The sequence below is a fragment of the Chelonia mydas genome, chromosome 1 (genome assembly GCF_015237465.2).
Source record: "Chelonia mydas isolate rCheMyd1 chromosome 1, rCheMyd1.pri.v2, whole genome shotgun sequence".
NCBI lineage: Eukaryota > Metazoa > Chordata > Testudines > Cheloniidae > Chelonia > Chelonia mydas.
In genome coordinates, this window is record NC_057849.1 from 139377064 (window position 1) to 139402807 (window position 25744).

Here is a 25744-nt window from a genome sequence, read left to right on the forward strand (position 1 = left end):
TATGTTGCATTGGTAGCATTCAATACGGTTGACTGTTCAGGCTGTAAGGCATTTTCTAGGTATTTTGGAGATACGGTTGTTCAGATCCAGAGTGAACAATTTACCACCATGCAGATAGAATCTATTCTTGGAGGTCAGAGAAAGGGAGGTGTAAAACAGTCTTCTTTGCTTGAATTTAAGTCCATGATGGCTACTAAGTTTCTGGGAAATGGTAAAGCCACACCCTGTCCACACACTTCCTGGCTGGATCTGGATTTTAGACCCTGCAAAGCATAGGGCCATGCAGACTGATGGGGTCACAGACTCCCACTGGTTTACAGGAAACTATAAATATAAAGAAAATTCTTAGATTTTTTTAGTAAAAAATATCCCTTTCCCAGATGAAGGTAGCACTGGAAATTTTAAACAAATGTCAACCAATGCAAACAGAAGGCTTGGGTTGGAAGGCTGTCACTGTCAACAGCGGGTTATTCACAGTCCCTATCACAGCTACCAAGACAGACCCTTTGGGGACCACAGATCCCACAGTGCTGGGCCCTGCAGCAGGAGAGAGCCTCCTTGCCCTCTCTCCCTCCCTTATGCTCCCTTTATATCTATGCGCAGATGATGCTATGTAATTCAGAACCTAAACTTTCCTTTAGCACGTTGACTTTCTTAAGCCCTGGGGGGCTTTTACCATGTCAATCAATGCAGTGCTCTTTGTTAAATCTCCTGACATGCCAGAGCTTAAACAAAAAACACCCAAAAAGGTTTTGCTCAGAGTTGTTCATGTTTCCAGCAATGGGTGGCATGGCAACCATTTGCAGTAGAGGTCAATTGCTCAGGATTTCTCCAGGTGGGGGTGAGGCACGGAGTAGCTTTCTAAGAAGAGTTTAATGGATAATTAGAGCAATGTGCTAACAGATGAAAGTGCAATTAATGTTTGTATGTATTTATTTTGTAAATAGCAACCCTCCTGGGTTCTGAAATGAAACACACCTGGGAAGAAAATCTAGCATGACTTCGAAGGGAGGGATAGCAAGGTTGTTTGTTAAAATGAAACATTAGGTTCTGGAGAAAGCACAACATCATCTGGAGTTCGAGAGACGGTATAATTTTCTCAAGTACCGAAGTGACTTAAGAGCCTAAGTCACTTAGGCACTTGAGAAAACTGTACCCAGAGTCCTAGATCATGTTGGATCACAGTGTGGGTTTGCAAGGGAGGGCCTAAGGAGCTTCTCCTCCCTTGAATTTCCAACATAGGGAGGGGCACCATGTCCTTGGGCTGGCCTGTTCTTGGGCCATTTCCGTGCAAGGATTTCTCAGGCCTAGTGTTGCTACTGGAACTAGTTACTCCATCTTCAATGGGGGCAGAGAGGAGGAAGGGCCATGTCCCCATCTACCTCTCACTGGCCAGAAGCAGACATTGCACCCTTTCCAAGGGTAGCGTGGTATCTGTGCTCCATATGGGATTCCCTGAGTTCTTGCAGCATTTTGCCTGTGTCAGACACAATGTCTTCCAGAGTTTCCCCAGAGCACTACACCCTTCCCTATTGCCCCCAATGAGCAGTTGTTGCTACATGTTTCAATCCCACCTCAATCAATCATTTGATTTTATTTGTGGATTGGGGTGTCTTCACTTATGAACTGTAAAATGTGAAAAATAGCATGGTAATTTGCTCAGTGTTTAAATTTTATTTTAAGTTCATTAGGATGCACTCCCTCCCCCCCCCCCCCCCCCAAAAAAAAAAAAAAAAAGAATTTATTCATGGAGGGTTTTTTTGCCTGGATTAAAAGGAGCATCATCACTCATTCACTGGGACCTTAATGCATCCTTCTCTTAATTTATCTTGCAAAAGCCAAGGTGCTTGTGGATAAAATAGGGCTATCAGTCTGGCACTTTAAAAATATCAATACATTCACTAAAAAGAAACAGTAACAGCTGCAACTATAGGTTTAGTCCAATCACATTTATGTAGCTGGAAAATTGGAAAAATTATTGTAGCCCTGAGGTTAATAAGAACTATGTTATAAAACAAAGGATTTAACATACAGGCATAGGGTAAGATTTTTCAAAGCATTGAGCATTATCAGTTTGCTCCCATCAAAGTAAATGGGAGTTTTACTGTTGGCATCAATGGGACTAGAAAACTAGAAATAGGACAAAGTTGTTTAATATCCGATCCGTATGTTTTTATTGCTTTGTGCTTGGTGTTGGGTTTTATACTGTTCAGCGTTAACTGGGGATTGAAGAATCTTTTTAGACCTCTCCAATGAAAAGCTGAAACAACTATTGCCTTCCAATATAATACTTCATATTGGTAAACTGTAGTCTGCCAATGGATTTAGTCTGAATGGTTGCAGCTTTATTTCAGCAAGGAGACTCTCTTTCCGTGGACTTGACTTTATTTAAATTCTCTTCGAGCATGGCTTGTCTATTGCATTGGTTTCCAAAACAAACACTTGAGCTCCTTCCCATTCAGTATTTTAAATCTTTTTAATATGTCTGTCAGTTGGCATTTGGGCCAAGAATAAACTGATTTAAGGCTTGGATCATTTCACTGGCTTTATGGCTAGTTTCACTGTGTTCTTTCTTAATACATTTATAGATAGCTTTGGACTGTTGGATTTGATTCACTCAGAGTTGATCTGGAGCATGAAATACCGAAATGCAGTTGGTTCATTGGAATCAACATATTGCATTAGTTCAAAATTACAAGGGATATAGTAAGCATAGATCCAACCATATATATTGTGTAATCATAGATGAAGGGTTATCAGGAATATCTTCTGAGTGCCATGAATATTCACATCTGACAGTCCAGGTCTGTGGTGAGGTATGTACACTGTGTAGTCTTGCAATCTGTCGTCTCTCCCCCTACCCCCAAGTCTGTACATCAAATAACTGAATCTCATGATGTAGCATCACAAGCACAGGTAAAAATGGGAAATGGAGATAGAGTAAAATACACAGGTGTATGTCTCTTCTGTTATAACTACAGTTTAGCTCAGTGGTGGGCAAACTTTTTGGCCTGAGGGCCACATCTGGGTGGGGAAATTATATGCAGGGCCATGAATGTAGGGCTGGGGCAGGGGGTTGGGGTACGGGAGGGAGTGCAGGAAGGGGTGCGGTGCTCAGGAAGAGGCTCAGGGCAAGGGGTGCAGGAGGGGGTGTGGGGTGTGGTGGGGGCTTGGGGCTGGGGTGCAGGAGAGGGTGCTCGGGATGTAGGAGGGGGTTCTCGGGGTGCAGGAGGGGTTTGGGGTGTGGGCTCTGGCCTGGCACCGCTTACCTCGAGCAGCTCCGGGGTAGCAGCGGTGCGCAACAGGGCTAGGGCAGGCTCAGGGCAGGGGGTTTGGGGCTTAGGGCAGGGGGTCGAGGTGTGGGCTCCGCCCTGGCACCGCTTACCTCCAGCGACTCTGGGGTAGCAGCGGTGCGCAGCAGGGCTAAGGCAGGCTTCCTGCCTGCCCTGGCCCCTCGCTGCTTCTGGAAGTGGCCAGCATGTCTGGCAGTGGCTCCTAGGAGTGGGGTGGGGCAGACGGCTCTGCTGTATACTGCCCTTGCCTGTGGGTACCACCCCGAAGCTCCCATTGGCCGCGGTTCCCCGTTCCCGGGCAATGGGAGCTGAGGGGGCAGTGCCTGCTGGTGAGGGCAGCGCACAGAGCCCTCTGCCCCGTCCCCAGGAGCCGCAGGAACGTGGTGCCAGCCGCTTCTGGGAGCAGCGCAGGGCCAGGGCACGCAGGGAGCCTGCCTTATCCCTGCTGTGCCACGGGGCTGGCAATCCTGTGGGCTGGATTGAAAGCCCTGATGGGCCGGATCCAGCCCACAGGCCATAGTTTGCCCTCCCCTGGTTTAGCTGGTAGAAGAATGAGTTTAGAACAGGATTATCTCTGATAGGAACAAATATTAGCTGGTCTAGTAATTATACTGATACACTGAGCTAAGAAATTGGTTTGGTTTTTATGTTAATATGACTCATGCTGTTGTGTCCAATGCTTATGCTAAAATAATCTCCTCTAAGAATAAAAGGAATTTGTAGTGCTCAGTGGTCTTAAACTTAAAATCATTTTCCCAATCAAGACAATGGTAAAACTCACAATGGGAGTCTTTAATGGGATCAGTATTTTCCAGGCTAGTTCACCCTCTAATGTCAAACCTTTAGCCACATGGGACTCCCAGATTATGGGGGACCCACTCCAGGAAGATACACAGTAGTGTTTGCTGGTTGTGCTTCAGTGCTGTGCAGTCAGAGCCATCCCTTGGGTAGGGCAAACTGGGGCGACCACTCCGGGTCCCGGGCTTTGGGGGACCCTGAAGGCCGGTGCAATTGACCGGTGTGGTTGATCCCGGAAGAGATGAATCTGTCACTTCCACCCTGGATCCCCGCACTTTAAAGGGTTCTACGGGCTGGTACAAATGGCTGACATGTTTGGTCCCGGAAGACACTACTCTGTCACTTCCGCCCCAGACCCTGCACTCCCCTAGGGATTGCCCTGTGTGCAGTGCTGCTGATTGAGAGTTATGTGATGGTGATAGCTTAAACTTCCTAAGAACTGGAATTTCTCTTCCTTAACTGCTATTGTGGCTAGGACATATCCCAGGTTCCTCCTTCAGTTTAACTGCTCACAAACTCACATGATAGTTCTGGTGCAGTGCTGCCTGACATCTATAGAACTGAACATTCTATTCTGTTTACGTTGTTGTTGTACTGGGCTCATCATCATAGTACCTGAGCACTTTCCAGTAGTGCATGAAGCAACATGACTACACATCTGCCAAGTTTTATTTGCTCTCTCATCCTCTCCTCAGAGGGAGGAGCATGTGCAGTGTGGTATCTTTGTCTGTATTTTTTTTTAATTTACCTGTCATGTGTTTATGTAAGAGAAGGCAAGGTCAAGGAAATGCACCTTGCACTTCGTGTGGATGGTGGTGAGGTTAGTGGTGGTCCATAGTTCTTGCGGGAGTTCATTCTACACCCTTGGACCATGCCCAGAGACGGTTCTGTCTCTAGCACAGATGAGCTTTGGTCTTATTGTTGATAGTTCCATTGTGCCAGAGGAGTAGCGTTGTTGATCATGGGCTTTGTCCTGGAGCTTTAGATGGTCTTTTAGATATCCTGGACCCAGGTCATGGAGTGCTTTCAAGATAAGGACTGAGACCTTGACCTTGATTCAAAATTCTATTGGAAGCCAGTGTAGAGAGTGGATGACAGATTTGATATGTGCATAGTAGCCTGTGTTGATGAAGAGATGTGCTGGAGTTTCCTACGGCTTAGGAATCTGTAACCCAGCTGAGAGGTGATGCAACCTTGAATAACTGAGGTCAGGTATCCTTCTGCCAGGAAAGACCAGAGGTTTCTAGCTAGGTGGAGATGATAGCAGCATCCTTGGGTAATGCTTTCTATGTGAAAGCTCAGCATCAGTGAGGAATCCAAGAGTACTCATAGACTATGGACTGAATTCACTAATTGTGGGTGTGTATTGCAACCAATGGAGACTGCACCATTGCTGCAAGCTCTTCAAAGTACTTTCCTCGGCCCAGCAGCATCACTTCTGTCTTGCTTGGGTTCGACTTCATCCAAGAGCTGATCCCATCCAAGCAGTAGGCCACCTTTGTAATAGCGATGTGATTGTTTATGGTGAAGGATAGGTAGAACTGTGTATCATCTGCATATTGCTGGAACTTAAGTTCATGTTGTTTGCCCAGTTCACCTAGTAGTTGCATGTAGATGTTGAAAAGCACTGAAGAGAGAACTGATTTTTGTGGAACTCCACAAGTGAGGGGTCTATTGGTGGAGGTGCCATTTCCCATCACGGCTCATTGGTGGTTCGCTAGGACGGAAGTGTCCAGGGTGGTTTTCTTTAGTGTTTGTTGGACTGCTGTGTGTTAGAAGGAGAAAGCGAAGATTCCTTCTCTGAATGAAGTGTTGAGTGTTTCAAGTACCAGTTGTTCATGACTCTTTCACAAGCCAGGAAGGGCCTGGGTCTCCTCTCTTGCATATCATAGGAGTTTGGAACAGAAGTGGGTGGGAGGTTAGGTTAATGTTAACACAAAAAGAGGGTGAAATTTTGGTTCTATGAAATCAATGTGAACTTTGCCTTTGACTTTAATGGGGTCAGCATTTTGCCCTGAATCTTGGGCCTTGCAGCCCCAGAGGTGAATCATGCACTTGAGGGATGGCCTAGTTTGCTTGAACCAGCTGTGAAGATTTTTGTCTTCAAAGCATACAAGACCAGAAAGCATTAGCAGGGATTTATGACAGAAAAAAGTGTCTCAGTCATGCAAACTGATGTGCTGACATCTCCATGCTGTGAGGTCCTACTGAAGTTTCAACTGCTTGAAGTGGCAATATAATAAAGGTGAAATAATATTGTTAATATCACCCCTATTGTATTAGCACTCAGTGAATAATTGCCAACAAACAATTTATTTGGCAAATTCCCCTCTTGTCTTTTCTTCCCCTGCTCCTGGAATGTCCATGAGCAGACTGGCATTTGCCAAATACACCAAATACAGAATTTTCTCTACTCTCTGAGTTGATTGAAAACAGGTCGGTGTGACTATTATACACCAGATATTTTATATTTGTGCTGTGTTGCTGAGTTGTGATTAGTCACATGTCACCTGCTATTTTTATGTTGTTGAACTCAGGATGTAGCAAGAAGGAAGCATTAATAACCACATTAAGTTAGAACATATAAAACAACTAGTGAAATAGGAAAATAATAGTTTAGCTTACTGTTGGCCAGTTGGATGTGGCGTGCAAATTAGTTATTAAACAACCCTCCAGTTCCCTGGAATCTTGATAAATTAAGTGTCATAGTTAAGTTAATTGTACTCATTTTTAATCGTTACAAGTATAAAAAGACCAACAGTTAAAGCCAATGTTTAAAAACAGCCACATACACAGCCGTTTGATGACTAGCTGTGTTGTGTAGTACGCTCTGCACAGATCAAGCACTCTTGATAACTTCATTTAGCACTTTAGACCAAGCAATAAAAGGGTTTGGGTTAGAGTGTCCACTTCACTTTTGATTGCAAAGTTTACTATTCACAAATTTTTTCACATTGCACCAGTTGAGGAAATAAAATACATCACCGTGATGGGCCCAATCCAGCTTCCAGTGAAGTCAATAGGAGCCTTTCTACTGATGTCACTGGAAGTTGGTTCAAGCCCCATATTGTACCTCACTATGTTTTACAAATTTCCATCACCCTATTTTTTTCCTCTTTTCTGTGTGTACGACTAAAATATCTGCCAGCGATATGCGTGCAGCAATTTTACCAGATGGCACTCGAATTATATATTTTCAATGAAAAATGAAAAGACCAGACATGTACATAAAGGCTGAATTAATCTTTGTAATTAAATGGAACATTACTTTGCCATGAACGATTCTAGCTTTCAAACTAGATTTCATGCTAATTTTTCAGTGAACTATAATTGTATTAATTTTTAATTTTTTCGACATTCCAAAATAAAAATAATCTTCTTAAAGTCGGTACAAAAAAGCTTTTTCATACTCATGAATTTTAATTTTTGCAGGTATTTCAAAAATATTTTACAGTAGGTACAGTGTTATTTCAATGTACAGGGGTAGGTTAGTGCTTAAAGCCAAGTACTTTTATATCATGATAAAAATAAGATATAATGTAACACATTGACAATCATGATAGTCTTTCGTTGGAGTTTGTTTAAGCTATGAATATACTCTAGTAAAACTGTACATTTAAGGTAACTGTAACTTACTTCCACTTTAACGACCCTTTACATTGCCAGGGTGGCTTAAAGGGATCTTAGTGTAAATGAAAATCAGGCCCAGCAGTTAAAATGATCGGTGAGAGGGTCTCTGGTAATGCTCAGATACCAAGGCATGGTAGAAGAGTCTGAATGATGTTCTATAGCTCTGAAACACAAACATTTGACTTAGGCTGGCAAGCCAAGGCAAGTTAATTTTTTTTAAATTTCATTTTGCATTTGCAGCCATCTGGTTTGCGATACACTTGGAATGAATAGAAATGGGGGGAAAAATTACGGGTGAAGTCAATAGCAAAACTTACACTGATATCAATGGGGCCAGGATTTTTTTTTTCTCTTTCTCTGTCCTTCTGACTCTCTCCCTCCCACGCGCACATACACAATACATATACTGCAATATGAAATGAATGGTAAATAACAATTGGCTGTCCGTGATATTTAAATCAGTTGTTAAACTTGCTATTAGGAAGCAGATTGTCCAAAGCCTCATTCTTGATTGGCCATTTTGATAGTATCACAGACATGAACCAAATATCTATCAATGGTGCACAACTGGCATCTCACCATTGAAACACATACAAAAAGAGGGAAGTGTTAAGAGGTGATAATAAGGCATCTTTGGGATGGAGTGGGTCAGGCTTAAAGGGAAAAAATGATAGCTCTAAACGGTCCTTTTTTCTCCCACAAAGTGCCAGGCTGCCATTCAGCACTAGTTGGTGTTTTTTGCAGCCACCCTTGACCAGCGTATAAATTAAGCTAGCAGCCTCAAATCCCAAATGGTTTGGCATGGAAGAGAATGAGTTGAAAGTGGCCGTTGGGCCACAAGCTGCTTGTGGTTTCTTTGGGAAAGGACGTTGGAGCAAAGGACTCCGTAGCCAAGATAAAACAACGAGGAGTCTTTTTGTTAGTCTCTAAGGTGCCACAAGGACTCCTCATTGTTTTTGCTCATACAGACTAACATGGCTACTACTCTGAAACCCATAGTCAATATGTATCATGAAGGGCATTTTGTTCAGCCTCAGCAATGGGGAGGTGGCGTGGCTGAACTGGTTCTATCTACCCTTAAATGTAGGATGTTTCTCGCTCCAGAAATGGATGCGTTTGAGAGTCCACCTTGTGTGTGAGTAATGGCATAGGTTTAAAATGAAAATAACAGGGTTGTACAGGTTGTCATCCTGTACCTCAGCTTCCTTGGTTGAACAGACAGAGTTCTAGGTCAGAAAAGTTTTATGGTTCTGAAAGATTTTAATGTTTACGCAGATGGACTCTTCAAGGTGAAATCAAAATCTCTGAGTGGGACTGGGAGAAGAGCAGTATGCTCTCGTTAAGATCAGACCATTAACACCTCTGGTTTGAGGCCAGGGTCCACCTTTGCTCCTCTCAGCGTGACAGCTATGCTTGATTGACCTGCTCACTGAGATTGCTGGGCCTAAGATGGTGTCAGAATTCTGTGAGGTTTACAGCTGCTAAGGATCTGGAAGGCAGTCTGGAAAATGCCAGTGTTTTTAAGGGATAATATAATTCAAAGTGATTTTTGTTATTTGCCTAAATATATTTAACAATGTTTTTGATCCACATTTTGTACTGATTGTAGCTCTCAAAGTCAACGCAATATTGGAGCAGTTAATCCACACTGATTCTTTGAATTGTTTTAAAAAGGGCAATTGTGCATCAGCTATTATAAATGATTTTGTTTCTTTTGTTGGTTTAATCAAAAATGTTAAGGGCTCAATTATGCAGATGCAACACAAAGACTGCTTAATTAAGTGATTAAAATGATTACTTTGGAATACATGCAAGACATTTGAGACTAACCTAACTCATTTAAGCAGCCAACTTAGTGGAAATTAAAACTGATGAGTTTTCCTACTTGCTTTCTTGAGACTGATATAGTAGCAAATAGCATTGAAAACCCTAAAGTAATGTACTGAAGTTTTCCAAACCATCACAAAAGTTCAGTCAACTTGGCAAGAAAGCATAAGCAGGGCAAAAAATAGATGCTGTCTACAGCTGAATTCTAGTTCTTTCCTGTTTTCTCAAGCATTTTTTAAAAAAAATCTTCAGTACCTACTGTGCCTCATGACAAACTAAGAAAACATTCTATTTTAGAGGTAATTTGGCTCATTTCATATTTCCTGTAGAGCATTTGTCTTTTATTGTTTTTCTATCACTGGGGATATTTGTATGACAATGGGATCCTTCTTGCTGAAGAGTTCATCTGTTCCTGCTGTTAATTTCTAACCTGAAGTCGTAATCTTCTGATTGTGACATCTTAATTATCTCTGCAACAATTAATTATGATGTCACTAGTAGAGGACAATAACTTCAGCTGGGAAATAAGCCCTAGGAACAGATTAACTCTCAAGAGGCAAAGATCCTGTTTTCTTGAAAATGAGGGAAGGTAAAAGAAGGATTTTGGGGGGAAAACGTTGTAGCATTGCTTCTCCCCATTACACTGGCATAGCTGATGTAAAGGGATGGCAAGAAATTGCAGAGCTGGCTGTTCTGACGGTGGTCTCCTCAGCCTTTGTAGGAAGCCTTGGTGGTAGCTGGGGTGGGAAGGGAAACAGCCTAGACATTATTTACTTCTGGTCATTTTGTGGCCTTGCAATAATTCTTATTGCCACAAGGGACAAGTAAGCATATCCCTCTGGGTCTTTGGGCTGAACCGATTGTGATCACAGAGATGAATCTGAATTGTTTCTAATGTGTATGTTTTCCTAAGGATTTTCATGAGATGCCATAGGTTCTTTAGTTAATATTAATAGGTTTCAGAGTAGCAGCCGTGTTAGTCTGTATCTGCAAAAAGTACAGGAGTACTTGTGGCACCTTAGAGACTAACAAATTTATTTGAGCATAAGCTTTGGTGGGCTACAAACCACTTCATCGGATGCATAGAATGGAACATATAATAAGAAGATATATATATACATACAGAGAACATGAAAAAGTGGAGTAAGAGTAATTAGCATCTTACTCCACTTTTTCATGTTCTATCTATCTATCTATCTATCTATCTATCTATCTATCTATCTATCTATCTATCTATCTATCTATCTTCTTACGATATGTTCCATTCTATGCATCCAATGAAGCGGGCTGTAGCACACCAAAGCTTATGCTCAAATAAATTTGTTAGTCTCTAGGGTGCCACAAGTACTCCTGTTCTTAATATTACTATATGCCCTTGCCACTAATATGAAATGACTCAAGGGTATCAGATGAGTTCTGTCTAGATTATTTCTAAATTTCCTATCACCTTGGTATGTAAGGCCCTGATCCTGTAAGCTGCTTCTCAGAGGCTCATAGACTCATAGATTTTAAGGCCATAAGAGACCATCATGATAATCTAGTCTGACCTCCTGCACATTGCAGGCCACCGAACCCCCCCACCCCCCTCCCCGTAATAGACTCCTAACTTCTGGCTGAGTTACTGAAGTCCTCAAATCATGATTTAAAGATTTAAAGTTACAGAGAACCCACCGTTTACACTAGTTTAAACCTGCAAGTGACCCATGACCCATGCTGCAAAGGAAGGTAAAATAAATAAATAAATCTAGGCAAACACTGCAGTCAAGGGGCTCCATATGGGGGTAGGGGTTCTCTCACACAGATCAACATGCAGGATTGGAGCCTATATGCTGAAGGTGGATTATTTTAAAAGGGCAATGTTGTTCATTAGGGTTCTCCTCTTTCAGCCTTCACATGGTTTCAGATTTTTGTTTTGAAAGGATCACATTACTAGAGGAAAGTTTTAAGGAAAAGTCCCGTAGTCCTAAAAGGTAAATTGATATCCGTCTTCCTAAACAACATGGAAATATACATTTTATACCATTCCACTCTGTCACATGTTTAGCTTATTCCATGCATGTGTCTTATTTTTTTGGTTTCCCCCCACCCCCATCTTTTAGACTCTCTCTCTCTCTCCCCCCTCTTCTGCTCTTGGAAATAAATTGTTTCCATAGTAACTATGGATGGATGTCCTTGGGGTGGGACAAGTTTAGTGCCATACACAATGTATTATAAAGTTAGGTTACATAATTGTTTCCAATTTGTATCATGATTTTATGAAATGTAAGTGCAGGCATGACAGTTACCCTGGTATACATGTATGTATGTATGTGTATATATACACACACGTGTGTGTGTGTGTTGTGACAGGGTCAGGCCAGATGGCTATAGGAGAGTAATAGAAGGCAGATATATTAGCCCCAGGCTAAGTAGGTCCCTTTTCCCTGGGTAAGGTAACAGGGAAGGTTCCAGAACAGTCAGGAACTTTCTGGAGACAATTAAGACAGGCTGATTAGAACACCTGCAGCGAATCAAGAAGCTGATAGAATCAATTAAGGCAGGCTAATCAGAGCACCTGGGTTTTAAAAAGGAGCTCACTTCAGTTTGTGGTGTGTGTGTGAGGAGCTGGGAGCAAGAGGCACTAGGAGCTGAGAGTGAGAACGCGGACTGTTGGAGGACTGAGGAGTACAAGCATTATCAGACACCAGGAGGAAGGTCCTATGGTGAGGATAAAGAAGGTGTTGGGAGGAGGCCATGGGGAAGTAGCCCAGGGAGTTATAGCTGTTGCACAGCTGTTCCAGGAGGCACTCTAGACAGCTGCATTCCACAGGGCCCTGGGATGGAACCCGGAGTAGAGGGCGGGCCCAGGTTCCCCCCAAATTCTCCCAACTCCTAGTCAGACACAGGAGTCATCGACGTGGACTGTGGGTTCAGAAAAACGGCCAAGCTGAGGGCTGCTAAGAAGCTCCAAGCTGAGCAAATTTGCCAATAAGCGCAAGATCCACCAAGGTAGAGCAGGAACTTTGTCACGGTGTGCATACATAAATATGGGTTTTTTTGTGTGTGTGTATATATATAATATATATGATGTACTGTATATAAAAACTACAGCAAATTCTCACAAATGTGAAACAGAATAAATCCAAGTTAATGTAAAAATGTAAATTGAATTATTTTAATGTTCCTATTGCCTTTATATTGAGCATAGGAACACAGAGGATTCTGTGCTATTATTGGGAACAAGTATTTTAAGAAATGGAGTCTGTTAAAACACAGGCGGAGTGGAAAGCCTTTAATTAGATGGCTCAGGTAGATGAGCAAAACACAGTTCAACAGCATGAACTGAAGAAACCACATTATCCGTCAGAAAACCGTAGCCACATCCTTGTCTGGTGAGATCTATTTGACGTCAGTGGAACTATGTTGTGTTTATCCCAGCTGAGGTTCTGACCTATTCATATCCATGTCCCGCATACATCTGAATAACTGGGTTTGTTTCAGCTGCCCTATGGTAGTTATACAGGTCACAGGTTGTTAAAACACTAAAAAGATACAAGTTGCGACCATTAGATTAATTTTGCTTGCAACCCTTGGTGGGGTTCAACTCTTAGGACCAGATTATGTGCTCAAGCATACCTGTAATTCTGTAGTAACTCTACAGGAGCCGGTGGAGATACTGTGTAAACTGACAGCTCAATGTGATCCCCTCAGTGTTAAAAACTGAAACTGATTTGTTGCACCTAAGCAAGCTGTTTGAGGTGAAACCCGGGTGCCATTTGGGAGGTATAGTACTGTGCGGTCCTTTCAATGAGGGAAGAAATGCACTTTTAAATGCTTAAACAATCCAGTTTTTTTTCTTTCAAAGGCAAAAGCGGTTTTGGCAAAAGTGGGTTACCCTGAGTTTATAATGAATGACACGTATATTAATGAAGACATCAAAACAGTAAGTGTAAAATGTTTTCTTCCTTTACGGTATGTCACAACTATTTTTTTGTCTTTTCCTTTCAGCCATCCAAAATCAAAGCAGTTACATCATTTTTAAATAAAGATGGTGGTGCCAGAAAACACTCACATTTTTTTCCCTTGCATGGCACACTTTGCTTGTGGCCTTCTGCTTGACTTGCCCCATTCCCTTATGATTCTGAATTGACCACACCCGTCTCACAAGACTGAAATCTTAAAAGAACAATAAAGTTAAACGCACAGCTCTGGTGCTAACTTAGCTTAACCACAAAAGAAAGAATTGAGCATTGTGGTATGGTAGATAAACCCCACGCTGACAGGGAAGGATCTGGGGAGGCTGTGCGCGCTAAGATAGCCCTGCTTCTCTGGCCCTGACATTCATGCATGGTAGGAGAGGAGGGCTATAAAAAGAGGAAGCTGCAGTCAGCACGGGGGAAGCCATGAGAAGGGAATGGCTGCTAAAGCAGTAGGAGGAATCTCCCAGCTCTGCAAGGATCCCGTGAACCCCAGTGGCAAGCCCAGTAGGGAGAGACTGACTTGGCTGCCTGCCTGGCCGTAATGACTCCAGTAAAGCTCTACCCAGGCACTCCTGAAAAAAAGTAGTACCACTGACCTTTTTGCTGACCCCAGGAGGGGCTTGTTCTGAGTCTGAACTTCTGCTTTTCCCATTGCCCTAAACAAAGTAAGCAGGCCCACAGTGGTGAGGCCCACTGCAAGGACTACAAGGTTGGGGGCTGGATTCGGCTGAGCCTGTGATGGTAACTGGGTGTCGCAGGGGGCCTCAACCAAGCTAGGGAGACTCTTTTTACAACATGCCCATTGAAATATTTGTTTTACAATAACATTGTGTATTATGAATAACTTGGCCAATACAACAGATTGCTTATGGTGATGCTGCTTAATCCCCATCATCTGCAAGGCAAGGGAAAGAACCCTAACAAGTCATGCTCCGGGGAGAGAGGGTGATTAACTAACTACTTTCTGCCCAGAGGAGGTAGAGCTTGGTCTTAAAAGGAGCTGAGAGAGCTCAGTTAAAGAGCAAAGACCCAGAAGAGAGGAGATAGGGAAGTTTCCCTCCCCCACGCAGGAAGGGCTTAGGTTAGGCAGGCTGAGGAAGAATTTATCCCTGTGGTGGGCCCTGGAAAAGAGACAGACTGTAGAGGAGGCGGGATTCTCCTACAGGGAGAACCCCCCAGGGAGCACAGTCGGTTCCTGTGGGAGGGAGACCTGATACAGTAGAAACAGAAGACTAGCTACATTATGCACGGACACAAGGGGGTGATTTAATGTTGGGTGTGGTCAACCATAGCCATCATCAGTCATTTTTCCAGAATTATCATTAGAATAAATTGATGGTTGCTAGAGCTTGTAGCAGACTTGTTAAGTGCCAAACATTGCATTGAAATAAAGTTCCCGTGTAAAATACTGGCTTTGTCGTCACTGAGGGGACTGTCCTGTCTGTGAGGAGTTAAAATAGCTGAAAAATGAAAATAAGGCACTTCTTTCATTAATGTATTTACATTGTATCAAGCTGATGCTATTAAACCTCATGGTAAGAGATTTAAAAGCAAACAAGATAAAGCAATAGAAAATACATCTTTGGAAAGAATCCTGCTGTGGCAGGGGGATGGACTAAGTAATCTAATAGATCTTTTCCAAATCTAATTTATATGTGTCCAGTGTAGCAGTCTTCATACAAGAAGAATCCACATTGATTTAAATAGGAGTCATGCCATCGTGAGGACTGCAAGATCTGGACTTATGACACCATGAATATTGGGTTTGATTCTCCTCTAACTTGCACCAGATTTATGCCAGGGTAGCTTTACAGATTTTCAACAGAGATACTCCTTGTTTCCACCTCTGTCTTTGAGAGGACGGACCAGGCCTATTAACTGTAAAATATGTCTGGGCAGTTTTAATACACCCAGAGTATTCTTTTCAAGATAAAAATATTCCAATACAAATTTTGTATTTAATAATAAAACAAAATAACCCCCGAACAGTCCCCTCAAAATAAACTTCTGCAACAAACTACAGTAATACGTTTTCTACCCAAATGTTACAAATTATTATTACAAGCTTGGACTGTTTTCCCTAATACTATGAATATTGATAACTGTGCCTAGAAGCTCCAGATAAGATACAGCATTACAGACCCATTGTGCTAGGCATTGTTCAAACACATAGTAAAAGATAATTCCTACTCCAAAGACTTCTAAATCTCAGGGCTTGTCTACATTACCTGCTGGATCGACGGGCAGCGATCGATCCAGCAGGGGTTGATTTATAGCATCTATTCTAGACGTGATAAATTGACCACCGAGTGCTCTCCTGTCGACTCCGGTACTCCACCAGAGCGAGAGGCACAGGCAGAGTTGACGGGGGAGCGGCAGCAGTCGACTCACTGCGGTGAAGACACTGCGGTGAGTAGATCTAGGTATGTCGACTTCAGCTACATTATTCACGTAGCTGAAGTTGTATAACTTAGATCGATTTCCCCCCCCCCCACCCCCCAGTATAGACCAGACCTCAGTAGACAAGACTGACAAAGGGTGGGAGAAAGGAAGTATTTTTATCCCCATTTTACAGATGAGGAACTGTTCCACAGTGTGAGTGAAGTGACTTGGCCAAGGTCACACAGGAAAGCTGTAGTAGAGCCACAAATTAAACCCACATCTTCTAAGTCTCAGTCTAATGCTTTAACTACAAGACCATCCTTCCTGGAGAAAATGTTGTTTCCAGCTATAGGAAAACCTGGAATAGCCACAAACAGGACTTACATCTACATTGAGATCAAATAACAGAAGATATTGCTTCTCAGGCAAGGGAGAAATATTTACTTTATCACCAAGTTGTTTGCATGGACAAACCAAGCTATTCGACATACTGGCATGAAAAAGATAAACATTCTGAGGCTTAAAATGATCTAACATTCATAAAAAGAAACGGAGTACTTGTGGCACCTTTGAGACTAACAAATTTATTTGAGCATAGTCTCTAAGGTGCCACTAGTACTCCTTTTCTTTTTGTGAATACAGATTAACCCGCCTGCTACTCTGAAACCTAACATTCACAGACTCTCTTTTGCAATGGTACCGTTGCAAAAAATTGCTCCAGTATAACTGGCGATAGTACACAGACAAAAACCAACCAAACAAGGCATTGTTAAATATGGCATAGTTCACTCAGAACTCTAAGAAGGAAAAACTCAGCAAGTCTGGTCTCTGCCGAGGGAAACCGTGTAGAGAGGAGATATTGTGAACCTTTATCATCTGTGTTAATGGGATAGAGGAGAAGCCATTCAGGTGATGGACTCACTCACTGACATAAGCAGTATGTTTGTAAGTCTGGGCCCTAAAAATGCAACACAGTAGATTGGTACTGAAGTGTAACTTTGTCCCAAGCTTAAGAATTTTTTGAAAGGATGATTGGAATATGAGCAGGTTTTATGTAATATTAACAGCCTTTTTTCTTGCATCGCTAATCATATTTGAGAAATTTGGTAATAGATTCTGGCAATGTGAACCCTCATATTTGTAAATGCTGCTAACATGAGTGACGGTAGAGCAGCACTGCTAGATTCCTTTGAGGGGGAGTTGTGCAAAATATTTGCAATGAAATGCAAAATTACACAAACAGCACTTCTCTTTGAACATTTTGTTGCATACTTTTTAAAACAAAATGGGCCTGTTTTCATGTGAAAATGGCTTTACATAATACCACCTGTAGAAATACATGTTTTCAACATGTACATAGCATATCATCAACATTTTTTCTCAAAGTGAAATTTTAGGGAGTGCAAATTTCACTAACCAATATGGCAAATATTTCCCTAGAAATCTTCTGACACATTTAATTTCACACAGCTCTAGTTTGATTCTAGTGCTGACTTATCACCTGTCTAATTCAGAATTAAATGACACACCTAAAACAGAAAATATGGGTGTTTTTCATTTTAAGCACTAATATAGAGGACCCCTTACTGATTGACCTATTATGGTGATTTATAGGAAGTAGATATTTGTGCTCTAGAAAGTGTGCTGAGCAACTGATTGATTTCACATAAGATACTAAATAGCAATCAGATCATAATGACCTACAGTCACTGACAGCACAGCCTGGATTTGAACTAGCGACCCACAGGTGGTTGTATCCAATTATCAGTCTTCTGAGCTGTCCAGTGTAAACAATCATGAATGTACCTGTCTCCACTGTTGTGATAAAACATTTATTAGTCCTTAGGGTTTCATTTGAAAAAAATAAATAGCTGATGTCAATTATTAAAACTCCCAGGGAAGATCAATTTTTGCTCATAAACTTCTCATGTTTAAATGCATGCTCAGGCTTAGCTTGTACTCATCAGTTGTCAGGCTCATTAACTCTTTGTGTGTGCCCTAGACCTGGATTAAATGTAATTCTCCTTTGTCCCTGTAATTTTTAATATTATCTTATACCCAAATTTGTATGGTGAGATACTGAAAAACACTTAAGCCTCTCATGGTATAGTAGATAGCTGGGTATAACATTTGATTATGGCAATAACTGATAGAAGAAAATAATAAAAATATTTAAAACCCCCTCGTTTTAAAAATGGTATGAGTATTGGGTTTATTTAGAAAAAGATTTCTTACTGACACCTATATAAATAAGGGATCCAAAACCAGTTAGCTGATGGCACAGAAAATATTTTGAACCAAAACTATTAATGAAATAATGTTACCCAGAATGTTTGGTGTTAGAACAGGGACTTGAACCCAGACATCGTGAGTCCTACTTCATTGTCTTTACCATATGACCATCCCGCCACCCAAGGTGATGGACAAAGTGTTGAGATCCTCCTGTATACGTACTCTGCTCATGACCCTTCCCTTATGTAGGGCGACCCTAGAGATTCCACAGGGTGGAGGTCCTGGGGAAGCCTTCTGCAATGCGGTGGATTTTATCCTAACTGTTGTAATGTGAATAATGTCATTACCTTAACCAAATCATTTTTAGTCATTATTATTATTATCTCGTTATTGTCGAAGTTCTGATTCTTTTCATGTCATCTTTGTATCTGTTGGTCATGTTTAATGGGTATGATTTATTTACACAGATGAAGTTTTCAGAAAATGACTATTTTGGCAACGTATTGCAGACCCGCAAATATCTGGCCCAGTCTGACTTCTACTGGCTTAGAAAAGAAGTTCCAAAAACAGAGTGAGTAGGCAAACATGTACATTGATTAAAATTACACACAGTGCCTCATTGTGAAGGAATAATACTACAGAAAAAAATCTATAGTTACTCAGAAACGCTTGTAAATATTTGTATCTTAACAAACTTCTTGAAAGTTCTGGGCAGTCCTGTTCCAGTCCAGCATCACACTCTTCATATTCATGGAGCTTAAATGTTTAATTTAATGAAAAGAAAGAGTAATTGAATCTCAGTTAAAATTGGATTATTTCTCTTGAACCCAGTAAGAATTTAGAATGGCACAGCAGGGATTTTATTCAATACATTTTCCATTAATAGAATATTAAGAGATAATATTGTTATTACTAATAGCAGCCAGCATTGTTAGTTACCTGCTGTTGATAGCAGTGATGTGGAATAAGAGATAATTAATTTAATTTTAACATTTTAAATTTACTTTTAAAATTACAATAATAAGATGTATTGTATACAATAGTCTAACACACATGAATAATCAAATCTTTTTTCTTACTGATGGGTAATCAAATCCTTAAAATTCTAATTAAAACATATACAGAAGTCAGTTAGTGTAATTGCACTATTTAAAAATGACCTTTTCTGTATAAAACCTTTAAAGTCAGCACTGATGCACAACTACGCTGGTCATATTTCATATAGGTGTTGTCATCTTTAGGTTTAAAGGTCATTTTCCACATTACAACTAAATATGATAGTTGTCTCCAGTATATTATTAATCCCTATAAATCAGATTATGTTATGCTTACTCATGTTGGGTTTCACCTTACACCACGAGTGGTCCCCTTGACTCAATGAGACTACTCAAAGAGTGATGTACTGTACTATTCCCTGTTAGTAAGGGTATCAGAATTTGGCCCTATATTTTGAGACATAGTCCTTGGTTTTAGCAGCTTAACTTCAACAGTGAGTGTCATTGCTGACATCTCATGAACACATTACTTTGAAAGCAGACGGGTTAATTCTGAATGCATGATTTTGAAGACTCTCCTATAGTCTTGTATGCCACAGTTAGATCATGATAATATATTCTCTTTAGCCCATCATGAGTTTCCAGAGAGCAGTGCAATAACATTTTCTCCTTTATAGAAAAGGAGATAAACACTGTCTATCCTTCAGTCTCGCAAAAGGAATTTTTTAGCTACATTAACGTGCACTGAATAGGTTCTTAGTATGAAGGGAAATGTCATCTTCCAGAAAATTATTTGGCAGGTAATCCCTGAAATATACACCTTTAGGGCCGTACTCTGAGAATTTCTACATCACTGATATGCTTAAAAAATAAGGGATTTACTCCCCTGGTCACCGAGAGATAGAATATAACTTCTCCCTCTTATCCTGTTTCTCTTCCTTGAAGGAGAACTTGAAGGCATTTTTACTCTCATCGTAGCATGGTAGATCAGATTTGGTCTTTCTTTGACCTTTAGCTAATTAAAAAAAAAGATTAATAGACCTAATGTCCACAGAAGGTGAGATTGTGGGTCATCCTGTGCCTGTGTGAAGTGGAGGAAGGAGGTGTAAAGTGTCCCCTTACTCTCCTGAGTGTGCTACCCATATTGTGGATTACAGAATGGTGGGGGAGAGCAGTGTCTGTAGGGTCACTATTCCACCTCCTGTGCAAAGTGGTGGGGAGTGTGCAGAGCCTTGACTTCATTCACCTCCACAACAGTTGCTCCAGGCCACCTAGCTGAACTGATGAAAAAAGTGGGAAGTGAAACCTTCCAGGTGAAATGCTGATGCAAATTACTTCCCCCATGAAGCAAAATGGGGAACCAGGGACCAAGTTTTGAGTCGGAGAGTCACACTTTAATTACCAGTCTGTTCCTTGGGCAGCAGGACTACATGCTACCCCTTCCTCAGAGCTCATAGCAACCCCACAATTTGCCCATGGTAATCAGTATGTTTGGTTATTATTCTGCCTATAAGTCTTTGAAATTATACATAATGGATGGTAGCACAGTTTGAACTATATATACTTGCCATGCACACAGGTAGCTAAAGCATTAAGAACCACTAGTGCTTCCGTTATAAACTTCTACTTTATCTTAAGGTGGTTATAATTCAACGGTAATAATTCACACCAGGCTAACATGTGAGATGTGGTCTTAAAAAAGATCAGTTTTGCCACATTTAAGCAAAGAGTCAAAGAGACATGATTATACTTCTCTGATGTTTTTACAGTAGAACTAAATGCTTTTCTGTTTCTCATGGAATTGTGCAGGTCATTAGTTACTGTTGTGGTTTGGTACTGTGCATGTATAATAAAAAATAATTATAACACACTCATTATTTGGCTTCTGTCCATGTACAATAACCTTTTACAAAATGTTTTGATATGCAGACCTATACAGACATCATGAATAGAGCCCTGCAAATCCAAGGGTATCCGCTCTATATCTGCGCACTATTTTTGCGGATTGGATGCGGCTACAAATATTGTATCTGTGCAGGGCTCTAATCATGAACTGGCTCAGAGCAGGATCAATAACTATTGAGTATGGATTTTCCTGGCTATGGTAATGGGTCTGTCAGAATAATGATATTAAACCAACATAGGTAATATAACCAGAAAAGTAACAATGCTGTATTGATTTACCAAATACAACAGGTTTCTAGATAGTTATATTACAAACTGCGCTAATTTGCCTCAGCATAGCAAGCTAAAAGGAAAATCACAGTGATTGTTCTTTTAATTATCAAAGGGCCAGAGGGAGAATTGTGAGAATGGATGAGAGTCACAAGTAGGAAGAGACAAAGGATTTTGGAGGGCAAGTGGAAATGGCTGGATTTTGTGTATATGGAGGTAGGGGCTGGTTGGAATTGGAACTGATAAGAAGAAAAATGGAAATCTATCATTTTGACAATATTTTAAATCAAAATTTTGACAACCACTAACTCCCCTCCTACTTTTAATTGGAGAAATTAGTAGAGCTGTAGAGATAACTTATCCCTTGCGTGAAGTTCAAGTATCAGTGGAGAGACTCAAGCAGGGGGTTCAATGGAACACCAGACAAACAAGGAAGATGCTAAATGGAGTATGTTGAGTGGATTAGAGCAGAGAGCGGCAAAAGGCAAGGAGACAAGTATAGAGAAGGTTATGACAGTCCAGGTAAAAGATAATGATTTTGGAGACCAGTGTTTTAGCAGTATTTGTTGTCTGTCCATGGGCATATATGTGCACATTTTTTTAGACTTGTTTTGAATATCCAGAGAACAATAAAATGGCTAATCTCAGTGTCTGTATAGAGCCTTCATAGCCCTATCAGCAAATGAATAAACACTGCCTCCCAGAGAACTTTGTTTTTTATTACATAGGATGCAGCGTGATACTATGATGAATATGAGTATACCTCTGTGTTTGGTACTTCTCTAATACTAATCCTCCTCCTTTAAAGTCCAGACACTACCCTTAAGACTTTACAGTCTGGGAAAATCTTTCATCAGGCTCACTAGGATGTGGAGACTGGAGTCATAAGCAGCTGATGGCAATATTGTTGGGAGAGTGGGGGCTACACTGTGTAAGCTAAAAAAGTACTAAGTACTAAGCAGAAATTTAAATTGGTTGGTATAATTCCTTGAATTTCTTCTAATTTTAATTTGGTTTCTGGAACATTCTTTTACCCCATACTCTTACCCAGAGAGGTTACTGGGGAAAAAGGGCTCCAATTGTGCTGCTTGGATGGCTGTGGTTAATGAAGGTCACACCAGCATATGCTTCATATGGATGAGCAGGTCTGCTGAATTCAGCTACCTCAGGAGACAAAAAAGCGGTGAAGAGGCTGATGGCTGGTTGAGACACGTTCAGCTATTGGATCAGTAAACCTGTGAGGGGGGGTAGGCTGCTCTGCAGAAGAGCCACCTGTGACTTTTACCCACTCTTTGGGCATCATTTAAAGTGATGATATGGCAGTAAAGATGGGCTCAGCATGGCCAGCTGTCACAGGATGCCCTTGCTGCATCACTGCTGCCCCTGCCTTGGGGAGAGAGAAAGCAGCCTGTTGTGTGGGTGCTTAGTGCCTAGCCACCTATTTGCAAAAGAAAGTGCATTTAACCAGAATAACAGGTGAGATGAGGGAATATTAGGATGCACAGACACCAAGCAGAGGCAGACTCTTTCTTCTGTGTCTTCTTTTTCTCTCAGACATGCCAATAATAGGTGAAAAGAGGCTTAGATTTATAATTTAACTGGTAACAGAGCAGCTGGTAACTCTTAGATATTTTGACACTGTTCTTTCATCTACTCTTATGGCTAGGTTTTGTGGCATGGGTAGTATAGAACAGCGATTCTCAAACTTCATTGTGCCGTGACCCCCTTTTGACAAAAAAAATTAATACACAACCCCAGAAGGGGGGACCGAAGCCTGAGCCCGCCTCTGACCCGGGCAAGGGGGCCAAAGCTGAAGTCCAAGGGCTTCAGCCCCAGGGGGAGGGGGACTGTAAACTGAACCCTGCCACCCAGGGCTGAAGCCGAAGCCTGAGTCCTACCACTCAGGACAAAGCCCTTGGGCTTCACCTTTGGCCCTGGGCCCCAGCAAGTCTAATGCCAGTACTGGTGACCCCATTAAAACAGGGTCGTGACCCACTTTGGGGTCCCAACCCACAGTTTGAGAACCCCTGGTATAGAAGATCAAACACAGTTCTAAATTTTTTGCAGAACCTAGAGTATAAGTCAAAACAGCCTGAGTTCAGGATGGACAGGCAGAGCAATTTATGAATTTACTTAATTTTTAAATTTAACACACAAATGTAACCTAACATTAACTTACAGATTTTGATATCTTAATTTGCTTTATCTCATTGAAGGGGCATGGCAGATTCTGAATGAAGTTGTGTTTAGTCTGAAGTGATGCAATTTCAGTGGATTCACTCTACTGCCTCTCATGAAATATGCTGCCTGATGCATTTTGAGCATGGCCCAAGGTGCACCACAGGACTCCTGAATTTCACTGCATCTGTCTATTAGTTTATAATGTGCCTATCTCCATGGTATCTCAGTGCCAAATTAAGAATTGCACTTTGTCAGTAAAATATTCTATTCTCCCTGTCTCCTTAATACAACCAGTTTTCCTTAATCTTTTGTTCCTGTCTATTTGAAAATGTATCCCTGAGAAATTATGCAGGGACATTCTTCAGCCCTCATTTAAGGGGAGCTTTTACAAAAATTGGGTTTTGCATCATGCTGTGTAAGCATCATATTTGTCTCATTCTGATGTCATGGGGTTTCACAGCCGAGGGTCCTGCATCAAGAATGCTTTGTCCTCATTGAATACAACTGTCTTGGTGGTTACGGAGAGGGAAGTGGTCTACAAGATAGACCCTGTGCCAAGTCTTAAAGATAAGTTCAAGGACTGTGAAGTGGATCCAGCCAATGGAGGCAGGTAGAACAGTGATATGATATACTCTCTTGGCCTTTCATGATGGGCTGCTGAGTGTTGTATAAACTGACATTCCCACCAACCTTTACCATCAACCCAGGCAGAGTGAAGTACAGTAATCCAACTTCGAAGTGCCAAATACATTTATTGTAATGGTTAGGTCCTCATCCAAGAAGAATAGGTGCAGACTCCTCAGGCTAGCCAAAGGCATTTCTTGCCATTGATATTATCTTTGTGTCCTGTAATAGTGATGAGTCCAATTTGGCCCTAAAGATAAGAAGCAAAGTAACAATAAAAGGGTGTGGGGAGAGGGATAAAACATACTATATATATATATATATATATTAAGTATCAATTATCCTCAGAAGGTCCTAGAACTAGATGGCAATTTAGTCCTTGGGTCAATCTTGAGGAGGGATTTGGAGAAGAAGAGCATAATGGCCTTTAGATAAGGTCAGGGAGGACTTTCCATGTATAAGTGGTGGGGCAGAAAGAAGTGCAAAGGCAGTTGTGGGAGAAGGGGGACAAACACCTGGGTTGAGGCTGAAATTATGGTGGATACTTGCCTATATTCCAAGATACTTTGAAATTCAAAAATAAATGTTCAGTATTTCAGATGTGGCCCTTGAGGTTCCCTCCTCAGACCAACAAAATCTAAATTGGTGGTTAGTCCTGCAGACCATTGCAAAGTCATGCAGTTTGTCCTGTGGGTGAGCCCCACTTTCCAAGTGTCTGCATCATTCACAAATCATTGCTCTGACTGCTGATGTGAATGGATGTGAAATTCAAATACAGTATAAATAAATGTTTTTATTTCTTGACTCTTCCCCGCCCTCTCCCCCGAAGCACCTGTCGACTTCTGACTTTCACTGTTTTACTGAAATATTTCCACCATTTCATCACTTTATTCCCGAGATTTTTTTCTGGAAAAAGCCTTTCTCTTAAATAAAACTCTGCAGGGAGGATTACCCTTAGTAATCAGAGTCCATAAAATGATGGATATTTAAGACATGCCTATGACATCAGTCTCTGATGTTTCAATTGATTAATTCTCTGGTTCCTGCATTGTAAAAGAGGCAGCACAACGCTGAAAATAAAATGAGAGAGGGAGGCTGATTAATGTATTGATTAAAGAATGTACACTGCCATTTTAAGATTCTATTCTTTATTGCACAATTTAACTAAGAATTGCAATTGCCAACAAAAGCACATTAAGACTATAACTCCACAGATAACTAATTCCGTTGCTTGTTTTACAGTAATGTCACTGAAAGCATACATTTTCCAGGCTCTGATTATCTCGCCTTTTACCTTCTTCTTTCTATCCTACTTCCTCCCCACGTGCCTTTGTTCTGTTGCTCCCACTCAATCCAGTCGCTTGACTCCACTTCCAGTGCAGATGTTTCTTTGATCCCAACCCAGTCCCTCAGCCTCTTCTTGCCCTATCCCCTTACTTATATTTGAAAATGTATGCGGCTTAGTAGCTTTGCCAGAGTCTCTGCTGGACCAGAAGTGGCTGCTTGCTTCCAGTGTCTCAGTACTTTAGACGAGGGATTCTGCCTGGTATTTGACCAGCCTGGCTGGGTTTTTTTATGGATTTGCCAGTTGGCAAAAAAATAATTTAATCTGCTGGGTTTTTTTTACATGGGTCTAAAGATATGCATT

General features: G+C 41.3%; 1 protein-coding gene across 5 annotated transcripts in view; it reads left to right on the forward strand.

The window, feature by feature from the left end:
* PHEX (phosphate regulating endopeptidase homolog X-linked) overlaps positions 1–25744 on the forward strand; it is a 138753-nt gene that overhangs the window by 78113 nt on the left and 34896 nt on the right. For all 5 annotated transcript variants that reach the window (XM_007070474.4, XM_043537972.1, XM_043537974.1 and 2 more), the window contains 2 exons: positions 13393–13470; positions 18589–18692. In XM_007070474.4, coding sequence (XP_007070536.1) covers positions 13393–13470; positions 18589–18692 — 182 coding nt within the window. The remainder of the gene's footprint in view (positions 1–13392; positions 13471–18588; positions 18693–25744) is intronic.